This window comes from Cornus florida, unplaced genomic scaffold (genome assembly GCF_030987335.1).
Source record: "Cornus florida cultivar Cherokee Brave unplaced genomic scaffold, ASM3098733v1 CherokeeBrave_3.0.0_Hap2_Chr01, whole genome shotgun sequence".
Classification (NCBI taxonomy): Eukaryota; Viridiplantae; Streptophyta; class Magnoliopsida; order Cornales; family Cornaceae; genus Cornus; species Cornus florida.
In genome coordinates, this window is record NW_026775571.1 from 75,665,419 (window position 1) to 75,692,463 (window position 27,045).

The 27,045-nt window shown below is 34.5% G+C and overlaps 1 protein-coding gene and 1 pseudogene across 12 annotated transcripts; both read right to left on the reverse strand.

The window, feature by feature from the left end:
- Positions 1 to 3,130: 3,130 nt before the first annotated feature.
- LOC132301565 (uncharacterized) lies at positions 3,131 to 16,288 on the reverse strand. Of its 12 annotated transcripts, none has more exons than XR_009480639.1 (13): positions 16,031 to 16,285; positions 14,687 to 14,850; positions 14,518 to 14,578; positions 14,305 to 14,353; positions 11,219 to 11,273; positions 11,055 to 11,142; positions 9,729 to 9,847; positions 9,127 to 9,252; positions 8,268 to 8,361; positions 7,165 to 7,319; positions 6,981 to 7,088; positions 6,344 to 6,520; positions 5,861 to 6,211 (listed from the first exon to the last, which is right to left on the reverse strand). XR_009480639.1 is itself a non-coding variant. In XM_059798830.1 (12 exons), exons 1-11 carry the CDS (start codon positions 16,221 to 16,223, stop codon positions 7,007 to 7,009), a joined length of 1,122 nt encoding a protein of 373 aa, XP_059654813.1. In that variant the 5' UTR covers positions 16,224 to 16,285; the 3' UTR covers positions 5,864 to 6,211; positions 6,981 to 7,006. The 12 variants fall into 12 exon arrangements, 6 of the variants coding, with proteins under 6 accessions (XP_059654821.1, XP_059654817.1, XP_059654805.1 ...); XR_009480641.1 differs by having other exon boundaries at positions 5,862 to 6,211; positions 6,981 to 7,024; XR_009480637.1 differs by lacking the exons at positions 6,344 to 6,520; positions 6,981 to 7,088 and adding an exon at positions 3,331 to 3,594 and having other exon boundaries at positions 6,051 to 6,211.
- Positions 16,289 to 22,586: 6,298 nt separating this feature from the next.
- LOC132301606 (wall-associated receptor kinase-like 1) lies at positions 22,587 to 23,855 on the reverse strand (annotated as a pseudogene).
- Positions 23,856 to 27,045: the final 3,190 nt, after the last annotated feature.

Sequence of the window (27,045 nt, forward strand, 5' to 3'; positions counted from 1 at the left end):
GATTGCCGAGTGCAAAAAGGAGTTCTCCCAGGCGCGCGAGGTCGTGGTGAAGCCAAGGAAGAAGAAGGCACCGGAGCCCAAGGAGTACGATGGGGCAAGAAACGCGCATCTGATTGACAATTTCTTCTGGTACTTCGAGTGTATGGAGATCGAGGATGATAAGGAGAATGTGCAGACAAGCACCATGTACCTCACGGACACTGCCGCTCTATGGTGGAGGCAGCGCTTCATCGGTAGGGACGCAAGAGCGGTTAATACATGGGAGGAGTTCAAGAGGTAGTTCTACCCCGAGTGGGTTGCCGTGATCAACCTAAGGCGCCTAAAGCACAAGGGTAGTATAAGGGAGTATGTGAAGGAGTATTCCAACTTGATACTGGAGATCCCAGAGATGCCAAAGCAACAACGCGTATGTTTGTTCATAGATGGGCTGCAGTCTTGGGTGGCCACGGAGCTGAGGGGAAGGAGCCTAGAGACTTGGCATCCGCAATGGCTATAGTGGAGTGCCTTGAAGACTTTAGGCTCGATGACAAGAGGGACCACGGCAAAGGTGGGGGAGACCGACGCTTCAAGAAAGAAGGCTCGCCCAAGTCCAGTGATGATGAGCGCAGCGATGAAGAGAGACGCCCACGCCATGATAAGGGCAAGGACCATGGAGAGAGGTCCAAGGCTAGTGGCAAAGAGGAGCGCCATCCCCATCCCCGGTCAAATTTTTTAGTGTATTCTAGTGTTCTCCGAAGTTGTGTGGAGTAATATGGAGAGTTCTAGAATATTGTAGATACTTGTAGATATATATATGGAAGTGTGAAGAAAGTGGGAGAAGATTCTAGAGAATTGATCTCCACCATCGATTAGAATACATCCTAGCCGTGCATTAGGGATGGGGATGCCTATAAATAGGAGTGGGACTTCATTTTATAGCGATCAAGTCCTGGAGTGAATCTTGAGAGCCTTGTAGAGAGTTTGAGTCTTGGGATGCATCCTAGCCTTGTACAAAGCATTCTTTAAAGTGATAGAAGTGTTCTTTCCTTACCAACTTAAATGCCTTAGTGTGTGTGAGTGTGCAAGCCAAGTGAGGAGAGGGCGAGGGACACTACAACACTAGTAAGCGCACGAGGAGAGTGCATTGGTCAAGGTGGGTATGGGGGTTAGGCTGACCAAGTACTTGCGAGAATAGAAGCAATGTCTTGGTGCCGCACGGGAGTAGCTAGAGTGATGCTGAAACTTTAAACCCGTGACATTAGGCTACAACCTCTCCAACAGCTTAAGCTTATAGAGTAGATGGTTGTTAACATGGTATCATAGCAGGCAAGGTCCTATCTTCAAACCTCACTGTCACTCTGATAATTAAATTGAAATACGTATTGGACCAAAAGAAGGCCACACATGGGGGGCCGTGTTGAAAGATTTAAATATTTAAGTTACACCATCTCTAACAGCTTAAACTTTTAGAGTAGATGGTTGTTAACAACAACATTAAATCATCTATCTTATACGGATGGTGTGCTGATGTCGAGGTGGATGATAGGAGTGACTACAAAAGACAAATTACTAATCAAAATTTGAGGAAGATATAAGGAATAGCGCCTGTTAGTGACGAAGAGAAAAATAAAATAACAATAGAATGCAGAACTTTCCTCAGCAAGATTGTGGAGTAAAGGAAAATAATAATCAAGCTACATCATTTTCATGCACTTCAAGGAACTAATTAGGGGGAAGAAAAAGTTGAGGGGGGGAGGGTGTGGAGAAAGTTGTCACCATAACCACCACCTCTTGCACCATTCTCACTGTACAACTCCTCCCATCAACACCACTGCGTGATGCACAAACACCTCCTATGTTTAATGGACAAGTTCATATAATTGAAGTACGATAAATGCAAATTAGTTCTAGTAAATCATTTTTTGGAAACTAATCTAAGCCAAGTTTTGTACGAAAAACTGAAAATTGATAAATTTACAATTTACGACACACAGAAAACTGAAACCATAGACTCTTCAAACATCTATTAGTATTTCACTATTTGGACAAGTCATTAGAATAAACACGATTTTGAAATGGTGACCCTAAATTCAAGTATTAGGTGGTGATGGTGGTCATAGAAGCGTGGTATGTTTAACATACATGCGGTGTTGACAAAGTCATACCCAACAGCGTGGCATTGGCCAGTCATGCTAAGTCAGGTTATGGTACCAGTAATGGTTAAAAAATGTGGCTGTGATAAGTTACCAGTGCAATGATGTATTGGTGGTGAAGCAGTAACAAGAACTGAAAGATGGGGCCACCGCTAATAGCTGAGATACTGAGATTCTCAGAAATTATATGATAGTGGATGTAGAGAATAACTGAATATATTAGTAGCACAACGGTCCCAAATACATTCTAACAAGTGATTTTCATAGTTTAAATGAAATTGCACCTGTTTTAATTCCATGCTAAATGTCAAAGAGAAACCTCAAAGTGATTGTCTACTTTACCTTGTGTCATAAATTGACGAAAGTTGAGGTTGAAGAAATTGTTGCCCAAGGAACGAGCCATCCAAGTCCAGTGGTGAGAACTGACTGTTGTATTCCATTCAGACTAGTTGATGGGTGCTTTTTCTGTGATATGAAGCTGTAGTATTACACTAGAACAGAAGAGAGCGTTCAGAGCCAACTAGTCAAAGTTTGACCAAAGATGTTGACGGGATTAACATAAGCAAAACAACCACAATCGAATATATATTATCATATTCACCAGAAAGGAAATTTAAATTTTAGAGAAAGATCCAAATCTGCAGCTAGGCAGGCAGACTAGAAACAAACTAGTGAATTCAACAGCTAGAGAGTAAATCACCATAAAGAGAGTGACCTTGTTGGCATATATAGCACACGTAGCGGTGAATAGATTGAAAATTTGACAGTGAATAGCTAAACCATGGCAGTAACTACCAAGATACAATCATAGAGAAACTCTACATCTTAGCGGATCTATCAAATTCTGGCTCTAGCACTCGTAGTCCACTTCCACTACTTTTGATCATAGAAAAATTAACTTCTGATAAATGATACAAACTGAAATGGCATAGAAACCTATGAAAATCTAGAAAAGGGGTTGCACTGCAGAATTAAAGGCATTCAAAGAGGAGAGACGATTCAAGCAAAAAAATAAAAATATATAAATCACAATAGACTAGTTCATATTTCGGACACCACAACAACTATAGAACGAAGGACCATGATGGCGTGTGTGATACCCCTCGATTCTAGAGCCACGGGTGATCAAGTCCGAGCACAAATCTGAGGAAATATCAAACAATTAATACTTAAATTGAACACGGATTACAAAATGAACTAAGAAAATAAATAATAAAGGCTGAAAGAATTACTAATAATAAAATCCCCAAAAGTTATTAATTAAAACCAAACTTTCCAAAACCTCCAAATCATACAACTCGGGAATCCATCCTGTGGACCCCTATTAATATCCCAAACTGCAACTCAAATAACTGAAATAAAATCTAAAGCTAAACACAGAAAGTAGTCCTACGTAGTTGGAGGAATGAATGTCTGTATCTGCTCTGCACGTCCAAGCTCTAACGCTGGAATTGACGAACACCTGAAAAATAAGAGAGTGGGTCAGGCCCACATGCAAGTCCTATCCTACTACGATCCATACAGAAACCCGATACGCAGATACATCCTAGATAGCTCAACAATATATAGAGTAGTCCATATATGTATATATTACACACTATAGGACTTTCACTAGTCCAATAGGTCTGTCTCAGTCTGAGTAGAGATACCATACAAATTGCACATACTGTGGTCATGTGTACCTAGACCTACTAGGGAACAGAAACTACTGTCCAGTTATCCATCCTAGGCGATATACGTGCCCTAACCATGATCCTGAGACTCAAGCTCATATCACGGCACCATAAAGATATATATATATATAATCCGTTCAAGATATAACATTCAAATGTTTATTGACCTGTCATATATATAAGTAGGACTTAACTTTCATAGTTAATCCATCTTACTTCAGAATAGGTAGGACTTAGTGTTTTGAACTAATCCATCCCTAGAATAGGTAGGTTTTAGTGTTTTGAACTAAGCCGTCCCTAATATGCCACCGTCCCATACCGGTGCATATACACATACATAAGTAGGACTTAACTTTTATTGTTAATCCAACTTATTTCCAAATAGGTAGGACTTAGTATTTAACTGATCCGTCCCTACTATGCCACCGTCCCATACCGGTGCATACAACACACAAGTCCGTATAATTGACAAAGCAGTATTAATAACTCATCAATCATACTCTAAAATATGCATCAATATAAGTTAACACATATCCAACAATATTAGGCATTCATTACAGAACCTAAAAATCATGCTTCAACAATTTAAATAGCTAAAATAAGTTATAGCATTTAAATTCTCCAAATCATCCATAAATTGATACATTTAAAAGCAACTAAATACCAATTTAATCTAAACTAGGCATAGTTAATTGCAAATATATCACTATGCTTATAACTCCGTTTAGGTATGATTCACTAGTATTAAATCATATATACAAGAATCTACAAGTTCTAGTATGCAAGTTGATTAACAACCAAAGTGCTACCTGTAGGGGTTTTTTCCTAAGTTCACACTGTCCCTTCCTTAATCCATTTGTGAATTATTGTTTCCCTGCATTTTTATAGGTCCACAATACTTTCCTACATCATGTACTGCAATTTAAACGGACTAAAAATAGTTTACACAATCCAAACACAGCCTAAACACCCACCGTACACAATTTTGGGCGAGAGCAGGCTCTCTTAAGTTGAGGGCCTGCTCTTTTGAAGTGAGAGCCGACTCCCCACCCTTGGGAGCCGGCTCTTGAGTGTTGGGAGCCGGCTCCCTACATGTGGGAGCCGGCTCTTGCTTTGTGAGAGCTGGCTCCCTCCTTTCAGGAGCCTGCTCTTTCACCCGTAAGAGCCGTCGTCCGTCTCTACTTCGTCTTCCTCGCCTCCGGCAATTCCCAGAGCCTCTGTAATCTTTTAAACACTAGTTCTAAGGTTCATTTCGTGTCCCAGATTATTTTAAATACAATAACATGCATCGACAATCTCAATTAAACAAGGCTTAACAACATGTACAGAGAGATACAACTAAACGCTTTAAGAATTTCCAAAATAGATTAATTCAACGAAATAAGATACAATTTAAACATGCATCACAGATATGTTTTAGCATTAATTAAACTCCTGGAGTCTACCTAGGCATGCACAGAACACAGGTTAAAGGGAAAGAGATAGGATAGAGACTTGCCTCTGATTTCAGTTTAGAAATCTTGAACCGTCGTCTCTGTATTCTCCGACCACTTCCTACACTGCCGTTCCACTCCTCTGTTGCTCTTTGTTCAACCCAGAAGCACTCCGTCCCGTCCTCCTTGAACCTCTCTGTTTATCTCTCAAGTTTCACTCCTGCTTCCTCTCTGCCTCTCACAACTCTCTGTGCGTGGAACTACGTTGAAAGCTTAAACCCTAGACAGACCTAATATCAGAATATATATAGGCGTCTCTGAAAACCCTAGTCCACTTAGAATTAGAGATTGAAAACCCTAATTAAACTCTCGTCGGCCATAACGTAGAACATAAAACAAAACCCCAAATTACAACTAACGCATTTAACTTATTCAAGCAATTATGTCCATGAAAGAAAATACTACTAATTCAAATAACGTAATTACAGAAAAATAAAATACAATTTAAACAATGAATTAAGTCACATAAACATCATTAAATAAAAAGAATTTATTAAAATCACATAATTCACAGTTAATTCAAATATTAAGCAAATAAACAAGCAATTTAAACAATTAAATTATTAAAAATGCAATTAAACAATTAAATTAAATTCCAGAACTGTCCTTTTAAAATTAGGGGTATTACAGCGTGCATGGGTCAAGGACTGACACCATGTCCTGCCAGTACATTGAATGTTTGGTTTCAGTTTTAAAAGGAAAGAGCATACATGCAGCCTGAAAATTTTGAGAGTTGAGACTTGTGCTTATACTTGATGTCTTCTAGTTATGACTATGTGAGAATAGAACAATTCCCACTTAAGGCACACTTTCACAGTTGAGAGGGCCAAAGTAACTGTCTCCTGGAGTAAAGTCAGTGCATCCATCCTTTTGAGTGGCCTTCCATCATGTATGGTTCAAGAAATCCAATGAACTGCAACGATATAGAAATAGGTGACTAAAATCAAAATTTTGCTATTAGCAGTGACAGATTAAACACTATAGGCTCCATCTGTTCCAAAGAAAGTCAAATCCTGACATAAAACTTCAATTTTCAATTGGTTACCTGTTTATACAATTTCCTATTGTTTGCTAGGTGTAATCTTTAAACAGGCGAATTTTAGTCCACCTGATGGCAGCCAATGTTGTTTTACAGGGAATCATTTCAAAACTGTGGCTTGTCCAGTGTTATCTGAGAGAACTTTTTTCAACATCCATAGGAAGTTTTTTCACCACTTATATCCTGCCGATAGAAGCCATATATTAACATACATCTTGTCATCTAAAGTTACTGGTATTTATGCCTTTTTATGAGAATACGATTCGGCAATGAAACAAACACAGCCTAAGGAATGTTGCATATAATAACCATATTGTGCTTTTTCCGAAATATGGACAGAGAACGAGGAAAAACAATGAAAAGAAAAGAAAAAGAGAAAAACTTATAACAGAAAATAACATTTCCTTGTTCAACATGGTCACAAGACCAAGTTCAAAATATTACGAAGTCCAGCTTGATTTAAGTCACTTTCAAAATTCAAATTTTCCACCATATAAAATGGCAGTAATTCAAAGCAATTTTGAAAAAAAAAAAAAATTCAAATTATTATTAATTTCATTTCAGTTACAATCAGAACCAAAATGCCATTGCAATAACATTCTAATCTTTTTCTAAAATCTTAATTCTGCAAAAGAAAAACAACCTGCAAATTCTTTGGAGATTGGGTCGTCAAGATCTGATTTTTAACTGCACAATATTGAGATTCAGTCTGAGGTTATTCAAAATTCTAGCTTTTCTCTAGCCGCAAATCCTGTAGAAGTTTCACATAAATTTTAATCCGTCCTTTTAGTTATAATTTAAAAGGCATATAAAAATAACATTAATACCTTTGTTCCGTCTTCAGACCATCGAGCACCATAACCATCAGCAATCCTTATCTCAAAGACCACCCCATGTGGTGGAACAATATGCATATTTTGCCAGTAACAATGATCTATTAAGTGACTAATGATATCAACAGCAAGTCTGTTTTTATCGGAATCTAGTGGAGGAAAAAAGAAAAAGCAACAAAAAAGATCAATCAAGATTCTTATTCGTGTTTTTAACAAAAAAAAAAGATTCTTATTCGTGTTAAAGAGTCTAACAAAGAAAAACCTTTTTTCGTTTCTTTTTATAAAATGTACAATGATCATTAATCATTATCCTAAAAAAACACTACCTTAGCATTTAAAAGGTGAATCCACCATCATATCAACCCCAACCACTAAAAATACAAGGTGATGGCGTATTATCTACACCAAATTTCTAACCAAAATGGAGGATTCTATTATTGAGTTAAATTTGCTATTGTCTTTAAAAAGTTATGCTCCCAAATGTGTGGAATTTGATAGCCACCATTCAATTAATTATCCTCCCTCAACCCCAACCACTAAATACAAGGTGATGACGTATTATCTGCAACAAATGTCTAACCAAAACGGAGGATTCTATTATTGAGTTAAATTTGCTATTGTCTTTAAAAAGTTTAAAAAGTTATGCTCCCAAATGTGTGGAATTTGATAGCCACCATTCAATTAATTATCCTCCCTTAGCTGTTTCACGTAATGATACGATGGGTTTCTTAAGACTTTTTTAGGCTTATACAATCAAGTTTAGAGGGAGGAATACTAATGGTCATTCCTCTATGCATCCAACATAGTTTCTCTCATGAGAGTATATATGTTCCCATCAACATTTCTTTTTCCAAACAAAACAGTAATTCATTGTGAACTTCTTAAACTATCAAGTTGCCTATATTAATAAGTTGGTGCTCATAAAGAGTATGTCAGCCCAAAAGAAGAAGCAAAGACATCACACCTTTTTCCCTTTTGGAAAGAAACTTATATTCTTAATAGCATGTTATGAGGCATGGGAACGATCAGTGTTATGTTTACATGCAATAAAAACAACATATCTATATTGAAGAGCCACATCAAAAAAAGGAACCAACCACTTCCATTGAAACTACCCCAGTATCCATCACTGCTCCTGTTGATGTGCTTAGCTAAGGCCCTAGCTCCATCAGTCAAGATGCTACCTTTAACCTGTAGACAAGAAAATGAGAATAGTTAAGCACTGAAAAAAGTATCATATTATCATTCTCCTAAAGACTTCAAGAAAATAAACATATAAACTTTGTATATAAAAATAAAAATAAAAAAGAACTCTCAAGAAGAAAATGTTTTAACAATCACTCTGACAAACAGAACATCTCAATGTCAATACAAAGATTTTTTTTCTTTTCCAATCACTCTGATAAACAGAACATCCCAATGTGAATTCATAAAATACAAAAATAGATCACAAGTGCACCACCATTTGGGTAAAGGATATCAAGTCACTAGTCTGTAAATGTACAGATCAGGGTTTTTCAGGTCCAATATGGTAGGTATCATCAGTGATGTCACTCGTCAGTGCAATTGGATGAAATGTACCATCTACACTATATAGATTTCTGATATATATTTCTGACTGTACATTCCAGAGGACACACTGGAAGTCAGATTTTTATTTCTTCTACATGAGACCCATTAAATTGTTCGACCTACCTCCTCAGTGTATGTGCTATGTCTAAGGTGCAGACAATGCAAAATAGCTTACTCATCCTCCTAGCCAAATAAATCCTTTTAAATACAATCCAAACATCATCAACAAACCCAATTCGATCTCTCTCCGTTTTCCTTTTTCCTTATAATAACATGAAAATTTGCACTATCAAGAACTAAAAAAAATTAAAAGGAAAATTGTATTTACAAATAAAATAAAAAGATAATAACTAATAAGATAATTATTACAAGTCACCATTATACCTCTGGGTTATGAGGCAACAAAAATGACAAAAGCAGAGTTGATCTTGGCGGAGGAAGCGCCTCTGGAATTGTTCCTGCTGTACGAGTGAGACCCAAAAGCCTCTGAACACCCTCGTAACTCAATCCCTGGATAGACATGAAAATAGTTTAACATACAACTGCAGGATCCTTGTACTATAAGGTACATCTCTACTCTAAATAATATAGATGTTTGGTAATTAAATGAAGACAAGAAAACCCTATATGCACATGCAAAAAATCAAAGCAGGTTCTTACCTGACCATATTATGTGCATATATAAATGCATGCGATATAGGAGTATAAAATGAAACAGTGGAGCAGCAACATATATACAATATAATAATCTGATAATTCTTTAACTTCATCTTTCACATTATACAATTCTCATAATAAAATTAATCAAGATTCTACAGTCAGTTATATAATAAATGTATATAAACAAAAATTATACGAAGTATTTATATTCTTGTGTTCATGCCTGACGATATCCTACTTTTCTAGCGTCTGTTGTTTCTGCATATTTGTGTAGTGTTATGTTCCGTGTCCAGACATCTACATCACTTAACTGCAAATACACTTACCAAAAGTATGCTAGCCAAAGGAATGTAAAGCTGAGCAGCTGGCTTCGTAACACGAATTGCAAGGACTCCATTTGACCTTTCCTTCTCTTTTGTGTAAAACTTCCGGTAAATCCGCACACCTGAAAAGGTTGAATGTCAATTATTTGTGGACTACAAATATAATAAGTTTTGTAAATCACTTCAAAGTCAGGATTTTACTGGTCATCAGTAATTCTTTCATTTAAGTTAAGTGATTGCAGGATTAACTTAGTACCGAGCAGCAACAAGAAGAGGATATGATATCTGACCAAGCAGGTTAAAAAATAAGCATGTTCTCTAAACTTCACTTAAAAGAAAATAAAGCATGACATTATAAAATAAAGTGTGACATTATAAATCACGAATTCATTTGCTTAAATATTAGAGCTCATTACAACTCATTTAGTGTTTAACTTATAAAAGAGTCCTCTATCATATCATTTCTTCCTCTCACTCTTCTTAACATCAGGTTTGGATAAAAAAAGTTGAATCTTCTTTCTCTTTGCCTTTTGCTTTCTGATAAGCTTCCCTGAATGTTTCTGCAGTTCAACAGTTTACCATCCTTTCAGATTCCACATTGTATAACTGCTTATTATATTTGAAAATTTTCAACCAGAGAAAGGCCTATCAGGTAGCAAACCAGTAACTGCTGGGTTCATCACAATATTGGCTAATATCAGGCTGTACAAACAGTCATCAAAATGTTATGCCTCAAAAATGAAACAAAAATAAAAATAAAAAATAAAAGTCATCAAAACACCTAATTAGAGGTTTGAAAGAATTTTAAATCTTCTCCCTCTCCAGATTCAGGTGATGGCCACTTTATGGTGTTATTTCAGAAGTGCAAATATCCCTGGGGGCCTGTATCTGTACCTTCTGATTTTTTTTTGAAAATTAGAGCCGTAGGTCCACAATCCTGTACTTTCTTTTAAGGCAAAAAAGAAAAATCATTTGGGATGTTCCGGATAGAAGAAATGTCCATTTGAAATTTAGGTACTTTTGCATATATTTTGAGATTTAAGATTCTTCAAAAGAAGAAATAACTATATATTCAAACAAATTCTAATAAACAACTCATGTTCACGAACCTTTATCGAACTTGTTCATGAACATGTTCACAAGCCGAGCCATGGATTGTTCAGGCTCGGCTTGTTTATCAAACAACCTCAAGCCAAGCTTTAATCAAGCCAACCGGGCTTTTCATGAATAGCTCGGCTCATCTGCAGCCCTATTGTGGATCATTTACAATCAGCAGCAACATCAAAAAGTAGCCTGAGTTGAATTCCTAATAAAATATGAGGCTGTTACCTTCTTCTGTGGTTTTTACTCCAGGAAGGACTTTTGCTAGACTCTCTGCTTCCAACATCTCAGAAAACGAAGCATACCTGATGACATCCTGTAAACTATTAAAGCTACGTGTGCAGAAGTGCATATGAAGAAAGTAAAGATGAACTGCAAGAAAATCTGATCACCTGAACTTGAAGCACGAAACACTTGTTGAAGAGAAGCAGTGCTCCTGATCCAATTCTGATAATCAAATTAAGGCAAAATTAAAGAGAGAAAAATGAATAGGAAAGCCCAATAAAGAATACGTAATTAATCTTAATTAGTATTCACTAATTAAAAAATAAAAGGCTATTAGTTTGACACCAGGGAAACAGATTTAACCTGAAAGGAGAACTAGATACACTAAATAAGCAGGAAGAGAAGCATAATCCTTCAGGTTAAAAATAGGCAGCAAACACATCCACAGCAACTATTCTCCTTGTCCAATCTCAACTTAATTTTATCTTGTGACCCCATCATATCTTCCCCAGAAAATATTTTTCCCTTCTCACCCAAAAGGAAAACATAAGAAACACTAACAAATTCCTACAGTCTATTTCTTTCTATATGGACATTCTTTTTCAACTCTTTAAGAAAAGTGAAGTATGCTCGTCTTAGTGAGCTACTGAGCCCTGAGAAGATTATTGTTATTGTTTAACACCTTCAACCTGACAAAGGTTAATAGGGTTTCAGTTGTGTATTAATTCACAGAAACTAAGTAAGAGCTGTTACATGGGTTGGACTCCACTACTCCCTTCTTCCGTCTTATAGCTTGGAGTACTCTGCTCCATTTCTTTCTTCTTTTTTTCTTTTAACTATCATCTTTTGTGCAAGTCATTGCAATAAAACTTATGCAGTGGCAACTCCATGGATTTATATGTAACTTAAGGTACGTATTTTTCCAAACAAGTGATGTTGTGGGGGTTTAGAATTAGGAGTAAAACAGCCCCATTAAAGTTAACAGGCTCAACCAGACCCCAAAATTTTTTATTAATAATGTTGAAGACAGTTACATGGTTTGGCTTAAATTCATGACTTCCAATTGTTGTTCATCATGCAGGTACACAACATAAATTAGTTTAAATGGATGAAGATGTACAAAAACCAAGAAACAAACTTTAATTCTCAAACCAACCACGCATATTTCTTATTTTCTGTACTCTTTTGTGCTCTTGCATGTCTCTGTTGCATCTTATTCAAGTGCATTTATTTTGGTAAAAAACATCTAAAGTCTTAAAATTAAGTTTATTACTACTTTCTTCTTTTCTTGTCTTCTACGTACCTACAGGAGAATAAAAATAATAATAACAAAATCTTTAAATAAGAAATCAAATTTAATAAGGGATTTTAGAAAAGATTTCAAAAATTAATGTGAATGGAATAACTGGAGTTCATACTTAATTTGTTTTCGGGCATTGTGTACATTTGAAATTTACTGAGTATTTGAGAATGCAAAATGACTAACAAGTGAGTTGATTTGTCATTTAAAAAATAAAAAACAGAAAATGTATGTAGTTCCTGTGTTATAGCACTTGTGAGAAAAAGAAAAGGCATTTGTAGCATAACTCCTAAAAAGAAAGCATAGACACACTGTACTTTTGGTCCATCTATTTTATGCATAACTGTGCATACATATGATCATGATGTCAAATTATGAATATGAGCTGTAATTGCAACTCAAGGTACATTATTATTCATTATGAAACACTTTTTTAGGTTTATTTTTATTAATTATTTGGACAGATGTACTTACTACCCATATAGGGAAAAAGATGACTAAAAAAGAAACATAATAAAACCGATGGAAGGAACCACCAAGAAGAAAAGTGGACAATTACTATACTTAATAATATATTTAATTACAGAGACACATGTAAAATCAAAGCGCCTTTTTTAGACCACAACCATGCCTACAACATCTTATCATATACTAATATGCCTGACATTTAGGGTATTGCAGGTAAAAAGTAAAAACAGGAACTTTCCAGGAATTTCCTCTGTTTATATATATATATACACACACACACACACACAATTATATACGTGCGCACGCTCTTGCATGTGTGTTTTAATATTCGATAATACCTGTTCCCCAGACTTCTTTTTGTTAATTTCTTGCTCAACTGTTAAAATGATCTGTAGTGTTCTTATGAGTATAACTGTATAACTAATAGCCCTTATAAGTTTATACCAAAACGTGCAATACATACACACAATTATTGATGTAGTTTTTTTTTATTATTATTATGCAATATAATTAAAACCATAACATAACTTTTATGAGTTTTTTATTTTTTATTTATTTATTTGTTTATTTGTTTTTTTTAACCTTGGTAAGAAAATCACACCCCTATTACAATTATACCCCTATAAGGAGACTCAAACCCTTGACCTTTTATTTTGAAAGACGAAAACCTACCACTACACTACAAGTGCCAAGGTAAAAAAAAAAAAAAACAAAACTTGTCATCAATGGGGTATTACCGTATTAGTCTCTCCTCCAAAGAAGAAATTGAGTATTACAGCTTTGTTAGAAACAATATGGATGGGGGTGTATAATACATGTGAATGAAAAACGCAAAAAATAGACAAAAGCAGAAGTGAAGGTTGGATTTTTTTATTCTATTTTATAAATTTCAACCAATTTCTTTTCTATGATATGCATACAATGTACAGTATTGTTTGAACTCTGAACTCTCACGTCTTACAGAGAAAAAAACAAAAAACTGGAATTTCACACAGATTTTCTGTTTACACATACATGGAGATACGGTTATGGAAGTGAACAACTGAGGCATAATCAGTGTTGACACATACATGGAGTTAACAGGCTCAACCAAACCCCAAATAAGTGTGATCAAGTTTGTATTACACAGACTAAATCTCTTATTTGATGAAAAATCTAAACCCATCTACCTTGGGTACGTTGGCAGGTCCAAGTTCAAATTTGTCACATTGATCAATGATAATGACAGAATTGTCAGAAGGATTATCTGTTTGAATGTCTATTTAGGGGTTCAGAGAAGTTTATTCTGTTTGAAACTCTAAATACTTGGTTTACGTTGAGCTTGATTCAAATTTCAAACTAAACCAACCCAAGTGGGACCTGTAACAGTTACATAGTATTTGATTTATGACACAAAAGAAGAGAGCAACGTGAAAAAAGAATGTGAAAAAATTCAGCAAAGTGCATTATTACATAATTTGTATACAGAACTAAAATAAGCCATACTTATTATAGTCACCAACAGCACATCTTCCTTCAGTTGTTTTTAGGCCATCTGCAAGCAATGCCAAGTTAATATGAATAAATAATCATTCACCAGATAGAAACAATTTATCAAGAAATCAAGCTCAAAAGCAATTAGGACTTCCACAGTTAAGCATCAAAATATATAATCCAGTTATGGGCCGCCATGTACTTCTTAATACAAACACACAATACCTTTGAGCTGGGAAAAGAAAGGCTCCTGAACATGAAGTTCAAAGTCAATAGTTTTCAACATCTGATAGAAGGGCATACAATTTGTTAACAACAATGACACCAATGTATCATAAATAAATATAATAAGAAGGAAAACAGAAAATGATTGACATCATCACATTTAACTTACATTTACTAATTCAGACCCCTTTGCTAGAACCAATTGATTCCACTTTTCTTCTTTCTGCTTCATGGAACTGTCTTCATGGATCAAAGTTCCAGAAGATATAGACTGGTACAAAGCTGATGCTAGAGGCTTGCGTAGAGGATATTGAGAAACACCTCCGGAAAAATCTGTAACAAGTGTGAATGAAAATTTTCTGTCCTTAATCATAAATGCATTGGCCACCAGATTTGTGTAATCTATTGTCAAAATTAAGCTTCATTCTACCGCAACACAAGGTGTTTCCACGACATAACTACAATTCAATAATGCTTCGTTTCCTACCATGTGCATGGCAAGTGCCACACACCAGTAGCATTATGTACCTCAGCTTGGATCACCAATCGGATTGGCATGAAATTTGGATTAAAAAGTTGGACAAAATTTAAATATTTGACTGTTTTAGTACTTTTTTAATGATTCATTTCAAAATTGAGTTAACTATAGAGAAGCTAGGACAAAATTTAAATATTTAGTTTAGTACTTTTTAGAAAAAATATTGCTGCTTGTTTCTTATATTGGTTAGTATAGCTGCATAGATTCTGAAAGTTCTTTAACTTGCCAAGAAAGATTCCAATGGTTTATAATTAAGGTCCACAGTACAAAAGGATTCACAAGTTTGATGTGTACTAAATATGTCTCAGATTGTTTGCCTCTTTTTCATTCCTACTCTCTTCTTCTTCGGCTTCTATCCGACTTCACTTATTTGAGCAAGTTACTAAAACAATATTCTTTTTCCTGCCCAAATCCCACATCAACTACACACCAAATGGCATTCAGCCCAGCGCATGTATGTATGTATATGTACCTCAGCTTGGATCACCAATCGGATTAGTACTTTTTTAATGATTCATTTCAAAATTGAGTTAAGTATAGAGAAGCTAGGCCAAATTTATGTTGACTACAATTGAAAAATAATAATAATAATCCAATAGTCTAAATTCAAATAATTTCAACAATACAAACAAATTCAGATTCAGAATTGGCCTCCAAACTGCCCACAAATTCACAACTTACAAACCACGTCCCCACCCCATCTGAATTTGGCATGCATAAATAAATGGACACAACAAGCTTCAGGAATCACTACCTTAACAAAGTAATTAAGCTATAGATCAGTCATTCATTTCTAAATAACACAACACTCAAGAACAGAAGCTCTACAAAATTAACTGAATTATACACACACATACTACACATCATAGCTGGTGACTTGAGTAGGGAAGAAGTGTGTGTGTGTGTGTGTGTTGAGTAATGAGTTTTGTGGAAGTGTAGATAGTGAAGATTTGATTTTGATGATTAAACAAGTACCGGTGTGATTGCAATTGGGGTTTGCAGGGTCGTTCTTGAGGAGGTTAGAACAGTACTCCTTTGAAAGGCCTATATCGAATCCTAGGGTTTCGTCGATTAAGGACGCGAGTGTAAAGTTGAGCACCTCCTCTATGCATTCTTTGAGTAGTACCGGACTGACTCCTGGAGACGATGGCTCTTCGTGTTCCTCCATTTCTCACACATCAATTCTCTCTCATCTTCAATTCAATTGCAGTCTTTCAGATGTGTTGTTGCTATGACCTTGGTGGGCCCAATCCCCCTCCATTTTTTTACTTGTTAAGGTAAGTAGGTAACTCATGATATGTGGCACGTGCCATGGAGATAGACAAACCAATGTGTAATTTAAAGCTGCAAGAAATTTTATCATTTGGCAAAATTTCACTAACTTGAGTAATTTAGATTATAAGAAAGTTGAGGTATTAAAAAAAAGGAAGATTTATTAACAAATTCTCGTTGTTTGCGAATGTCAGTAAGAAAAAATTAATAAAAAATTAATATGGTCTAAATAATATTGCCCATACCTCTCAAAATAAATGGCAAAGATTAGAGTTCCCAAATAAACAAAGTGGCATTAGAGAAAATAAGTAAAATTTACTCTTTATTATTTTGAGACATAATATTATTGTTAGTGGTTTACCAAATTTGTGACTCAATTTCTTTCAAAAGTTAGAAGCAGAATTATAATAATCAACATTAAATTAAATTTAAAAACAAAATAATATAAACTTTGAATATTTTCCAAATTCCAATATGAACAAATATTATTAAATCCTCTAAAATTTCAGTAGTTTTGTTAAATTTAAGTCTACAAAGTTTCATTATTTAGTACATATATTATAATAGTTTTTTTTTATTTTTTTTTGTTGTAATATTATTAAAACGGTTCCGAAATGCTAGTAATATTTTAAGCAATCTAAGCAACACAAAAAATCCAAAACATGTTTTATTTGTCACGTGTTTTCTCTTTCTTTCTTTTCTTAAAATGATAGGGTCACCGAATGATTTATTCGAATAAGTCCAAAATAGTTTCCAAAAAATAATTATTTATACGTGATAAGTATAGCCAACCACGTCAAATTCGATTTTAATTCAAGAATTCCTTTTCGGTTTCTCTATTATTACTCTTTTTTAAATAATCATTTTTTGTGAATCTCTTTTAACATTATTATTATTATTTTTAAAAATTTGCTCTTAACCGATCGAATATTCCATTAATATAATCAAATATAAATTTATTAAGGGCAAATTGCAAAAAATTCCCTCAACTTTCACCTGTTAGCAGAAACCCCCTTATGAATTGTTTTAGCAAAAAAATCCCCTTAACTATCATGAGAGGGTATTTTAACTGATGTTTGTTTAAGGGATTATGTTTTGGATGAAAATACCCCTTAAATAGTTACCTCTTTTTGTTTTTTTAACCTCTCATTCTCTTCCATCCCACAATCGCCACCACAACCCACCTTAAACAGGATGAAATATATATATTCCACAGTTTATATATATAATGGATAATTGAAGCCAAGTGAGAGGAGAGAGAAATAGGATGAAATCCAAAGGAAAAATCTTGGATTTATTACAGGTAGAGGCATAATTAAGGATGATTTGGGATTTTTGATGAATTACTAATGGATTGTTTCCCCCCAGGTTTTAACATGAAGGTCTCGAGAGACTCTATTAAGTTTGCCCATCAAAAATTCCTTTTGAATTCCCAATTATTTAGTTTAAATCAGATGGTTTATTAACTAGTGAAACCACCTTTGAGCCATTCATGAACTGTTTAGGAGCATAATTCATTAAAATTGAAGTCTCAATGTTATGTGGTGGGTTATGATGGCGATGGTGGAATGGAGGAGATTGAGAGGTTAGGGAGAGTAAGTTAAAAAAAAAAAAAAAAAAAAAAAAGACCCACCACCTTCGACTTTCACCTGGTAGCAAAACCCCCCATGAATTGTTTTAAAAGAAAATCACCCCTGAGGGGTATTTTAACTGATGTCTGTTTAAGGGTTATGTTTTGACTGAAAATACTCCTTAAACCCTACTCCTCAGTTTGTTGTTGTTGTTGTTTTTTTAATGAATTATTCCTCGGAGTAAATTTTTTTTCCCTCGTCGTCCTTTTGTCATTCACAGTTCAGTTCCACTCCTGAATTTGAGGTCAGTAATTTATCTTTATCAATTTCTCTTTGAAACCATTAATTTATCTTGAGAAACTTGTGTATTACTACTACGTATATATTAATCTGCGTGTATTGATGAGTTCCAAAACAGAATGGAACTCAATGCCCATCTTCTGAGGATTAGGGCAAGCATGATTTAACGAGTTTCTTGCATACCCTTTTTTATGATTTCAGAGTTTATATCCATTCAATTTCAATCGCTTCCTTTAGGTATTTAAGATTCAGTTTTTAGGATGTTGACTTGTTTAATTCTGAGTGAATCTTCAGCAAGTTTCAGACTAATGGAGCTAAACTTTTGTTATTCTCTGTAGTTTTGGTTCTTGTTTGCTTCAATCATTCCAAATTTTGAATCTTACCTTTTGTAAATTGAGTTGAAACATGCCCTCAAGTATAATAATTTGGATCAAGTCACCATATAAATCTTTATGTGCACAAATTTGGAAGCCATTAAGACCCTTCACCATTAGGGTAGCACTCCCTCCCAAATCCATATACAACCCCTCTTTTGGCACTCGAACTTGGGGTTGTTTTTGTTTTTTTTTTTTTTTTTTTTTTCCCACAAGTCCATGGAAGACTTTTTCCTTACCCTCCTCATCATTGAAATCTGTACTGTCATTTAAGTTCCATCTAACTCCATTATTTTTCATTCTCAATAGATTATGATTATTCCTATGATTGAAACATAATTGCAATCTGCTATCCTTGCACTAAATTCGGAGTACAGCAGTATTTCAAAAGGTGCTCTAATTTCCTTCCATTTTTTCCCCCCTTGCCATCCTTCTGTGTTTTGGTTTTCGGCTATCTTGTATAGCTAATTATCCGAGGGTGTTCCAGCCTTTTAGATATATCAATGCGTTTATTGTCAATTTTGAGCACCATTTTGCCTTTATTTGGATGAAGCACAGAGTTGATGGGGACTAATACACTACCAAAATGTTGTGGAAGAAAGTTTTTCTTGGAATAGATTTTGATTGTGAGTTGTTTGTTTTGTATCATCTATCTCTTGCTAATAGAAAAATAAACATAGATACATGACAACGTAAGAATTCAAAGGGATTCCCTTCCGTGTTTGTCTGATTTGAGGGAGAAGATCCCGTTGAGTTAATAATAATAATATGTTATTTTTTTCTTAGATATGGCCTTAGATATGGTCAAATGGAGAATGTCTTTGGACCATCTCCTTTGGGTGTTTGATTCTGAACTAGTAGAATTTGGTGCATCCGTATTGTGTCTACCGTATTGGTCCATATAAGGATCCTGAATAAGAGGATGCATCCATTCTTATTCAGAATGGGCAAGACTTAACTAGAGCACCAAAAACAATAGAAGAGATGTATCGTACTCAACCAATAAAAAAAGCATTGTATATAATTCCAGTTTAGATACAAAATGATATCCAAAAATACTTCACAGAAACATATGTTAAGCATATTTCTCATCATGATTAGTTTACACAAGATGGAAAATAATATAGGGGGTAGTAAAATTTTCTTGCTGATCATGATTTCTTAAACACCAGAAGTAGGAACATCTTTCAGTGCTTATACACTATTATTCAAAGAAGGGCATGTAATATACGGAAAAAACAAAACCTTAACCACCATATTTACTTTGATAATAGATATTGGACATATGATGATGATGATACACTACTATCTTGATAAAAACTTATCGAAGTTGAAGCAGCATCCCACGGCCCAATGTGGCCAGCTACCGCAAATTCAACCTCTTCATAGTTTTGTTGAATAGTAGATGCTCCATATGGCATTCTAATCACTTCCAACTCTGTTGCAACTTCTTTCATTGTAGGCCTTATTAACCTCCATTTCTGTTACAAACATTTTAATAGAAAGATTGGTATTTTAAAATTTTAATTTAGTAAAAATTGAAGTTGACTAACATTAAAAGTTAATGGAGGGGAAAATTTGTTAACGAATCATAAATCTCAAAGAACACCAGTGCAAGTTATGAAGTTAAATGGAAAGGTTTTTGAATTTTGGAAAAATTATACTATACTCTCCTCTTGTAAGCATTAATTAAAAAAATTTCTCTTATATTTTTAGAAATTACACCGCACTCTTCAATCAGAGTTTGTCAATTGTCCCATAATTTTGTTAGCGTTTATTTATTGACAAGTCAACAAAATGTGAAAGGGGCTAAAAAAATACGAATATTATTATTTGGCGAAAGGAAACTAAAAAAAAATACCAATTTAACTGACACGATCTACATTTACCAATTATTTTTTCATGTTTTATTTTTCTTCTTATTATTATTTTTTCCTTATATTTCTTTCTAAACATTGTTCGTGGATCCTCCTTTCACATTATTATTAATTTTTTTTTTTTATTAGAAAAAAGCTTTTAATGGATTGAATATTCGATTAATATGCCGAATATAAATTTATTAATGAATTATTCCTCAGATTATCAGTTCCCACGTCGCTTACACGATATAAAATCTCAGAGTTTATTTAAACCAAAATTAGAAGATTGGGACATCCGTTATTTCCGTGTCATCTGCATTCCTCATCTTCTTTTTGCTGTTCAGTTCAGTTCCACTTCTGAATTTGAGGTCAGTAAGGTATCAACAGCTTATTTTATCAATTTCTTTTTGAAACTATTAATTTTATGTTTATGACTGTTTTCTTGCTATATATTTCGTCTCTTTAGGTCAAAAAGTTTTCTTTTTGAAGAAATGTGTGTGTGATTATATATTTATTAATATGCATTTATGGATCCCAATTGAAACTGAATCCCTGTTCTGAGGATGATTTGATGCGTTTCTTGTATACCCTTTTCATGATTTCAGAGTTTATAGCCATTCAATTTCAATCACTTCCTTTAGGTGGTCTACATAAGATTTTAAGATTCAGTTCTTAGGATGATGATTTGTTTAATTCTGAGTGAATCTTCAGCAAGATTCAGAATAATGGAGCTAAAATTTTGTCATTCTCTGTAGTTTGGTTCTTGTTTACCATGCCTTTTGTGATGAATATCTTGTAAATTGAGTTGAAAAAAAGGGATTATAGGCGATGACTTCCATCTTGAATAGCCCATTTGGGATCTAGGCCTTCTACTGCATCATCGTAAAGCTGACCAGTCTGTTCTGATCTGGTTGAAAATCCATATGAAAAAGATCATCAATATGATAATGGAATTGATTCAGGCTTATTGTCAGTCTAGCCTTAGGGACACTCCTTTTTTTAGTACATGCAATAACGATTAGTGAGCAAGAAAGTCATTGAGGGTTATTGCAAACAAGTCATGGAACTTTTCGTACTACCAATATAACTGACAACTATTGCCCGCCCGTCCAAAGTTTTGAGCCAGCGACAAGATGGGAATGGCAAGAAAAGAAGTACAAGCATTTGGATCAAGTGCCCCTATATCTTTATATGCACAAAATTGGAAGCCATTTAGTAGCACTCCATCCCAAATCCATGTACAACCCTCTTTTGGCACTCGAACTTCCTTTTTTTTTCTTTTTCTTTCCAAGTCCGTGGAAGAGTTGTCCCTTGCCTTCCTCATCATTGAAATCTGAACTGGCATTTGAGTTCTGTTCAACTCATTGTTTTCTTTCTCAATAGTTTATGATTAATCATATGATTGGAACATAACTGCAATATGCTATCCTTGCACTAAATTTGGAGTCCAGCAGTATTTCAAATACTACTCTAATTTCCTTCCATTTTTAACAATTTTTATCCTATCTTGGAATACTTCCGTGTTTTGGTTTTCGGCTATCTAGCTGACCATGTGAGAGTTTTCCAGCCTATTAGATATCAATGCATTCAATGTGACTTCTGAGCGCCATGGAGTTGATGGAGACTAATACACTACCAAAATGTTGTTGATGAAGAAAGTTTTTCTTGGAATAGATTTTGATTTTGAGTTGTTTCTTATGTATCTATCATCTCTCTCTTGTTGATAAGAAAATAAACATAAAATTATGAAATTGTAAGAACTCAAAGGGATTCCCTTCTTTGTCTGTCTGATGTGAGGGAGAAGATCCCGTTGAGTCCTTAATAATTATAATATTTTATTTTTTTCATATGGCCAACTGGAGAGTGCCTTTGGACCATCTCCTTTGGGTGGTCGATATTGAACCAGAAGAATTTAGTGCATCAGTATTGTGTTGACCATATTGGTCTATATAGGGATCCCAAATAAGAGAATCCATCAATTCTAATTCAGAATGGGCATAACTTAACTGGAGCACTAGAAAACAACAGAAGAGATGTATTGTATTCAACTACTAAAAAAAAGCATTGAGATTGTTTCTCATCATGATTAGCTTACACAAGATGGAAAATGAGATAGAGGACAACAAAATTTTATTGCTGATGATGATTTCTTAAACACTAGAAGTAGGAGAATCTTTCAGTGATCATACACTATTATTCAAAAAAAAAAAACATGTAATATATGGAACAACAAAACCCTAACCCTCATATTTACTTGACAACAAATATTAGACATTTGACGATGATGATACACTACTATCCTGTCGGAGTGGAAGCAGCATCCCAAGGCCCATTGAGTTCAGCTACCGCAAATTCAACATCTTTATAGTTTTGTTGTATAGTAGATGCTCCATGTGGCATTATGATCACTTCCAACTCTGTTGCAACTTCTTTCATTGTAGGCCTGTTTCTCCCATTCAGGTTCAAGCATCTTTTCGCAAGATTAGCGACTCGCGTGATCTCTTCTTTCCCACCTTCTTTCACGACTTGAACATCAAGAATATCAAACAGACGATTCTCCTCCATTGTCACTATAAAATATGTTGCTAAACTTCACCATTCTTCAGGTCTGGTTGATGAAATTGGTTTTTGTCCTGTTAAGAGCTCAACTAGAACTACTCCAAAGCTATAAACATCGCTTTTCTCTGTAAACTGGCTTGATTGGAAGTACTGAGGATCCAAGTATCCAAAGGTTCCCAATACTTTTGTGGTCAAGTGAGTTTGATCAACTGCAATTGATCTTGAAGTCCCAAAGTCGGACACTTTTGCTCTGTATTTATCATCCAATAGTATGTTTGTAGACTTGATGTCTCGATGATAAATGGGTATGGAAGCTGCTGAGTGTAGATACGAAAGAGCTCCTACAACTTCTATAGCAATCCAAATATGAATGCCTCAGAAAAGAGGGAACTCTTCATTTTGGTCACGGATATACTAGAAAAGGGTTCCATTAAGGATGCATTCATAAACAAGCAGAGGTACTTCTGTCTCCAAACAGCACCCATGTAGGTTTACAACATTTCTATGGATAATTTGTGATAAAATGACTACCTCATTAATGAATTGCTGAAGTCTGCCTTCATCCACTATTTTGGACTTCTTAACCGCTACAATTTTACCATCAGTTAACATGCCTTTGTAGACAGTACCTTGCCCTCCTTGCCCTAGTATTCGATTCTCATTAAAGTGGTCAGTGGCCTTTTCCAACTCCTTTGAAGAGAAGAGTTTTGTTTTCTCAACATTACCTTCTCATGAAGACAATTGGTGTTGTAGTAACAAACCCCCATTTCGTTTATAGAATTTTTCCTGGAGCTTAATTTTCTTTCTTCTTTTCACTAGTTTAATCATCCACCATGTACCAATAAGTAAAAATAATATTCCGAGACCTGTGCTAGTACCTGCAGAATTCAATAGGAAAGAATCACCTTTTCAACCTAAAACTTTTATGCTTGAGTGCAAAAAATACTTTTATATGCTGATATTTCCTAAGTTTGTTCATATGCCATCTATTCCCAAAAGAAAGATAAGTCGCTTTCTAGTATTCTAGTGTTGAAAAAGGCAGCGAGTTGTAAAGTTAGAGTGCCACAATGGGACTTTATCATATATATATATATATATAATTGGACTATATCATTGCTACATAGTTTTATTGTGAGTGCAGAACTACCCAATTAAACTGTCAACAGTAATTAGGAACCAAATCAAATGAATTCAGTTTACCATACCTATAATGATGATCTCATTTCTATTGCCTGCATTACCCCTGAGTTTATAGCAAGAATAATCTCCAACTTTTAAGTACTCTGGTGGACAATAGCACTCGTGACTTCCTGGCGTATTCGAACAGTTCATCTCAGAGCGATTGGTCTCTTTCATCGCACATTCATCGATCTCTGGCATGCAATATCAAACAAAATATGGTATTAAAATGTTTGTCTACGCACCGGCACAGCCCACAGGACTACACACATAGTAGTTGAGGCATATGCTTTGTGCTAAACACAGAAGAGTGATAAAGACAAGTGGCTAGGTGTTTGTTTTTCTTGGTAATCAATTGATAAAGATATGCTCTGGTATTGCATAACTAAATTGAAAATTTGCAGTGCAAATTTACTAATTGCAGAATTTTACCTTGGCATCCTTTAGGCAGATATGGGTTTCCTTCATAGCCTCGGTCACACTGGCATGGATAACCTGAGCTATTATTGGAAGGGGAAGTGCAGGAAGCTTTCGTGCCGCATAATGATGGCCCATATGTATACACAACGGATAAATGGCACATCCCGTATGCATACCAATTCAGTACGGCAAGGACCTTTCCTGCACGGCATAGGGGTCTGTCAGGTTAGTGAACCATTCTTCGTCCACCATCAAGGCATATTTGCACTCTTATTATCATTGTTTGAATCTATGCTTCTGAAAGATGCATTGATAAACATGATTGTTGGAGGGATTGTGGTTTGGTAACAGTTGATGCCATAGTAACTTTTATCTCTTGAAGTAAAATTGCAATTGGAAACTCACCCTATGATGATTCCTTGCCAGCTGATTAAGGCAAGGTTGTCACAACCCAACGTTGTGAATCGGTTATAGGTGTCTGAGAAGGAAAAATGAGCACCAATCAAGGACACAGCTTGATTATTGGTCCTGTTTTCATAATCAGAAGTCATTATAGGGTTGTTGATGCAGACAATGCCTTCTTATAACAAGATTTCAAGCAGCTCAAGGTTGATCATAGTGATGAAAGGTTTGGGTGGGTTGAAAGATTTGTCGCAGCTTATCTCAAATGGCTCTTCATAATAACAATTGGCTCCGATACCAAAAGGGAAAGGAATGATAACATTTCCACATCTGTCTGGACAACCAGGCTGTGCTAGTGTTGCTGCTAATGCTGACGATGCTTGTGTTAGCCACAACAATAGTGTGATTTGCAGCACCAATTGAATAACCATTCTCACACACACACAGTTTTGGGGAAGATGGAAGGGAAATAAGTAATTAGAAGACTACAATCTATTGGACATTAGTTGATGGCATTTGGCAAAGTCAGTAAATCGTTATTCCAAAGTTGGAGGCATTCATCCATTCTTGACCATTTTTAACATAATGTTTAGCATTACCTTATTGTCAATTGTGATAAAGTGCTTATCAGAAATTAATGTTGAATGGATGATATTGAGTCATTGACATCAATGTTCTGGCATTTTCTTGCCATTCTTTGTCTTGGAAAACAATTTATTTATTTTTAATGGGGTGACTTGGTCTGACCACTTGTAGTAACTTCTTTTGCCCTAATCTATGTTACCATGTAGCTTGAGTGGAGCCATTATCATATAGATTAGTGTCTTTTTGTGAGTATCAAGGTTCACTTAATTTGTATATTCTCTACGAGTTTACTAATTAATTCCTTGAATCCTATCTCCCTTTTAATTCCTCAATTGGATTGGACTCTCATTGTTCATGGGTGGCGGTCTAGTTATAAATTTACAATTATCAATATATATATATATATATATATATATATATATATATATATATATATATATAGTGGTGATCTCTTGTTCACTTAGATACAAGAAATGCTATTCACACCGTATATAGTAATCATTGGATATAATCGGTCATATATATATATATATATATATATTTGTTCTATAAAAATATGAGAAGAATTTGATAAGTTATAACCATTTTTGAAACATTCAAATTTAAGCGTATAATCTTGGCCTTCAAGATGCATTTATGGAAAAGATGTCGAATTAAATTGGTAAGATTTAATTTGATAGACATTTGATCCGAATTCTTGTTAGCTAAATGAATCCAAATCAATCACCGAATATAATATACAATATGCTTTTAGTCTTCGGGCCTGAGGCCAAAATTTTGAATGACACAAATCACAGTAAGTGATTTTAATATTCAACAAAATATAAATAAATCAATATATATATATATATAAACACTGCATGGTTCACTAAACTTTATAATCAACAATCATGTAATGAAACTCTTGCACCATTGTTATGATAAAAATCTACTATATAAATAAAAATCGAATGATTTATGCGTGAATTCTAATCGCATTCTCATAAATATTTTATTTTCATAAGTTATTCATTTTATACGTTGATTTTGAAATTTTTATGATCAGTTTTGACATGAATATCCATCGTTAAATTAATATATTTCTTTGGTGAAATTCATTATTTTATATATATGTTTATGTTTTAATATAACATCTTTTATAATAATATTATATGTAGAAGATATTCAAGCAAAATGTAATATATACAACATTTAGATTTCAGCTTTTGCATTTAACAAAGAATCTTAATGAATTCAGCTCTTAAAATTAATATAATATTAAATAAGTTTACAGATTAATATATTCAATGCTTAAAATTCAGTACTTGAAATTTTTAGTTTAATTTTCAGTTTTATCAAACAGTACGTTCATCTCTCTCTTCGTCAACTAATAGTAAATTAAAGATCTATTTTTTTTCTCTTTCTCTCTCTCTCTCTCTTTAACAAATAGTAAATTAAAAATCTAATTTTTATTTTTTTATTTTTCTCAA

Bases quoted from the DNA above. Each gene is read 5' to 3' on its own strand.
- LOC132301565 (XM_059798810.1), bottom strand. From the start codon at position 16,223: ATGGAGGAACACGAAGAGCCATCGTCTCCAGGAGTCAGTCCGGTACTA. The intron at 14,851-16,030 runs GTACTTGTTTAA...CACTTGTTACAG, and splicing joins CCCCAATTGCAATCACACCG to ATTTTTCCGGAGGTGTTTCT. The intron at 9,253-9,728 runs GTAAGTGTATTT...ATGTCTATCCAG, and splicing joins CTTTGGCTAGCATACTTTTG to GGATTGAGTTACGAGGGTGT.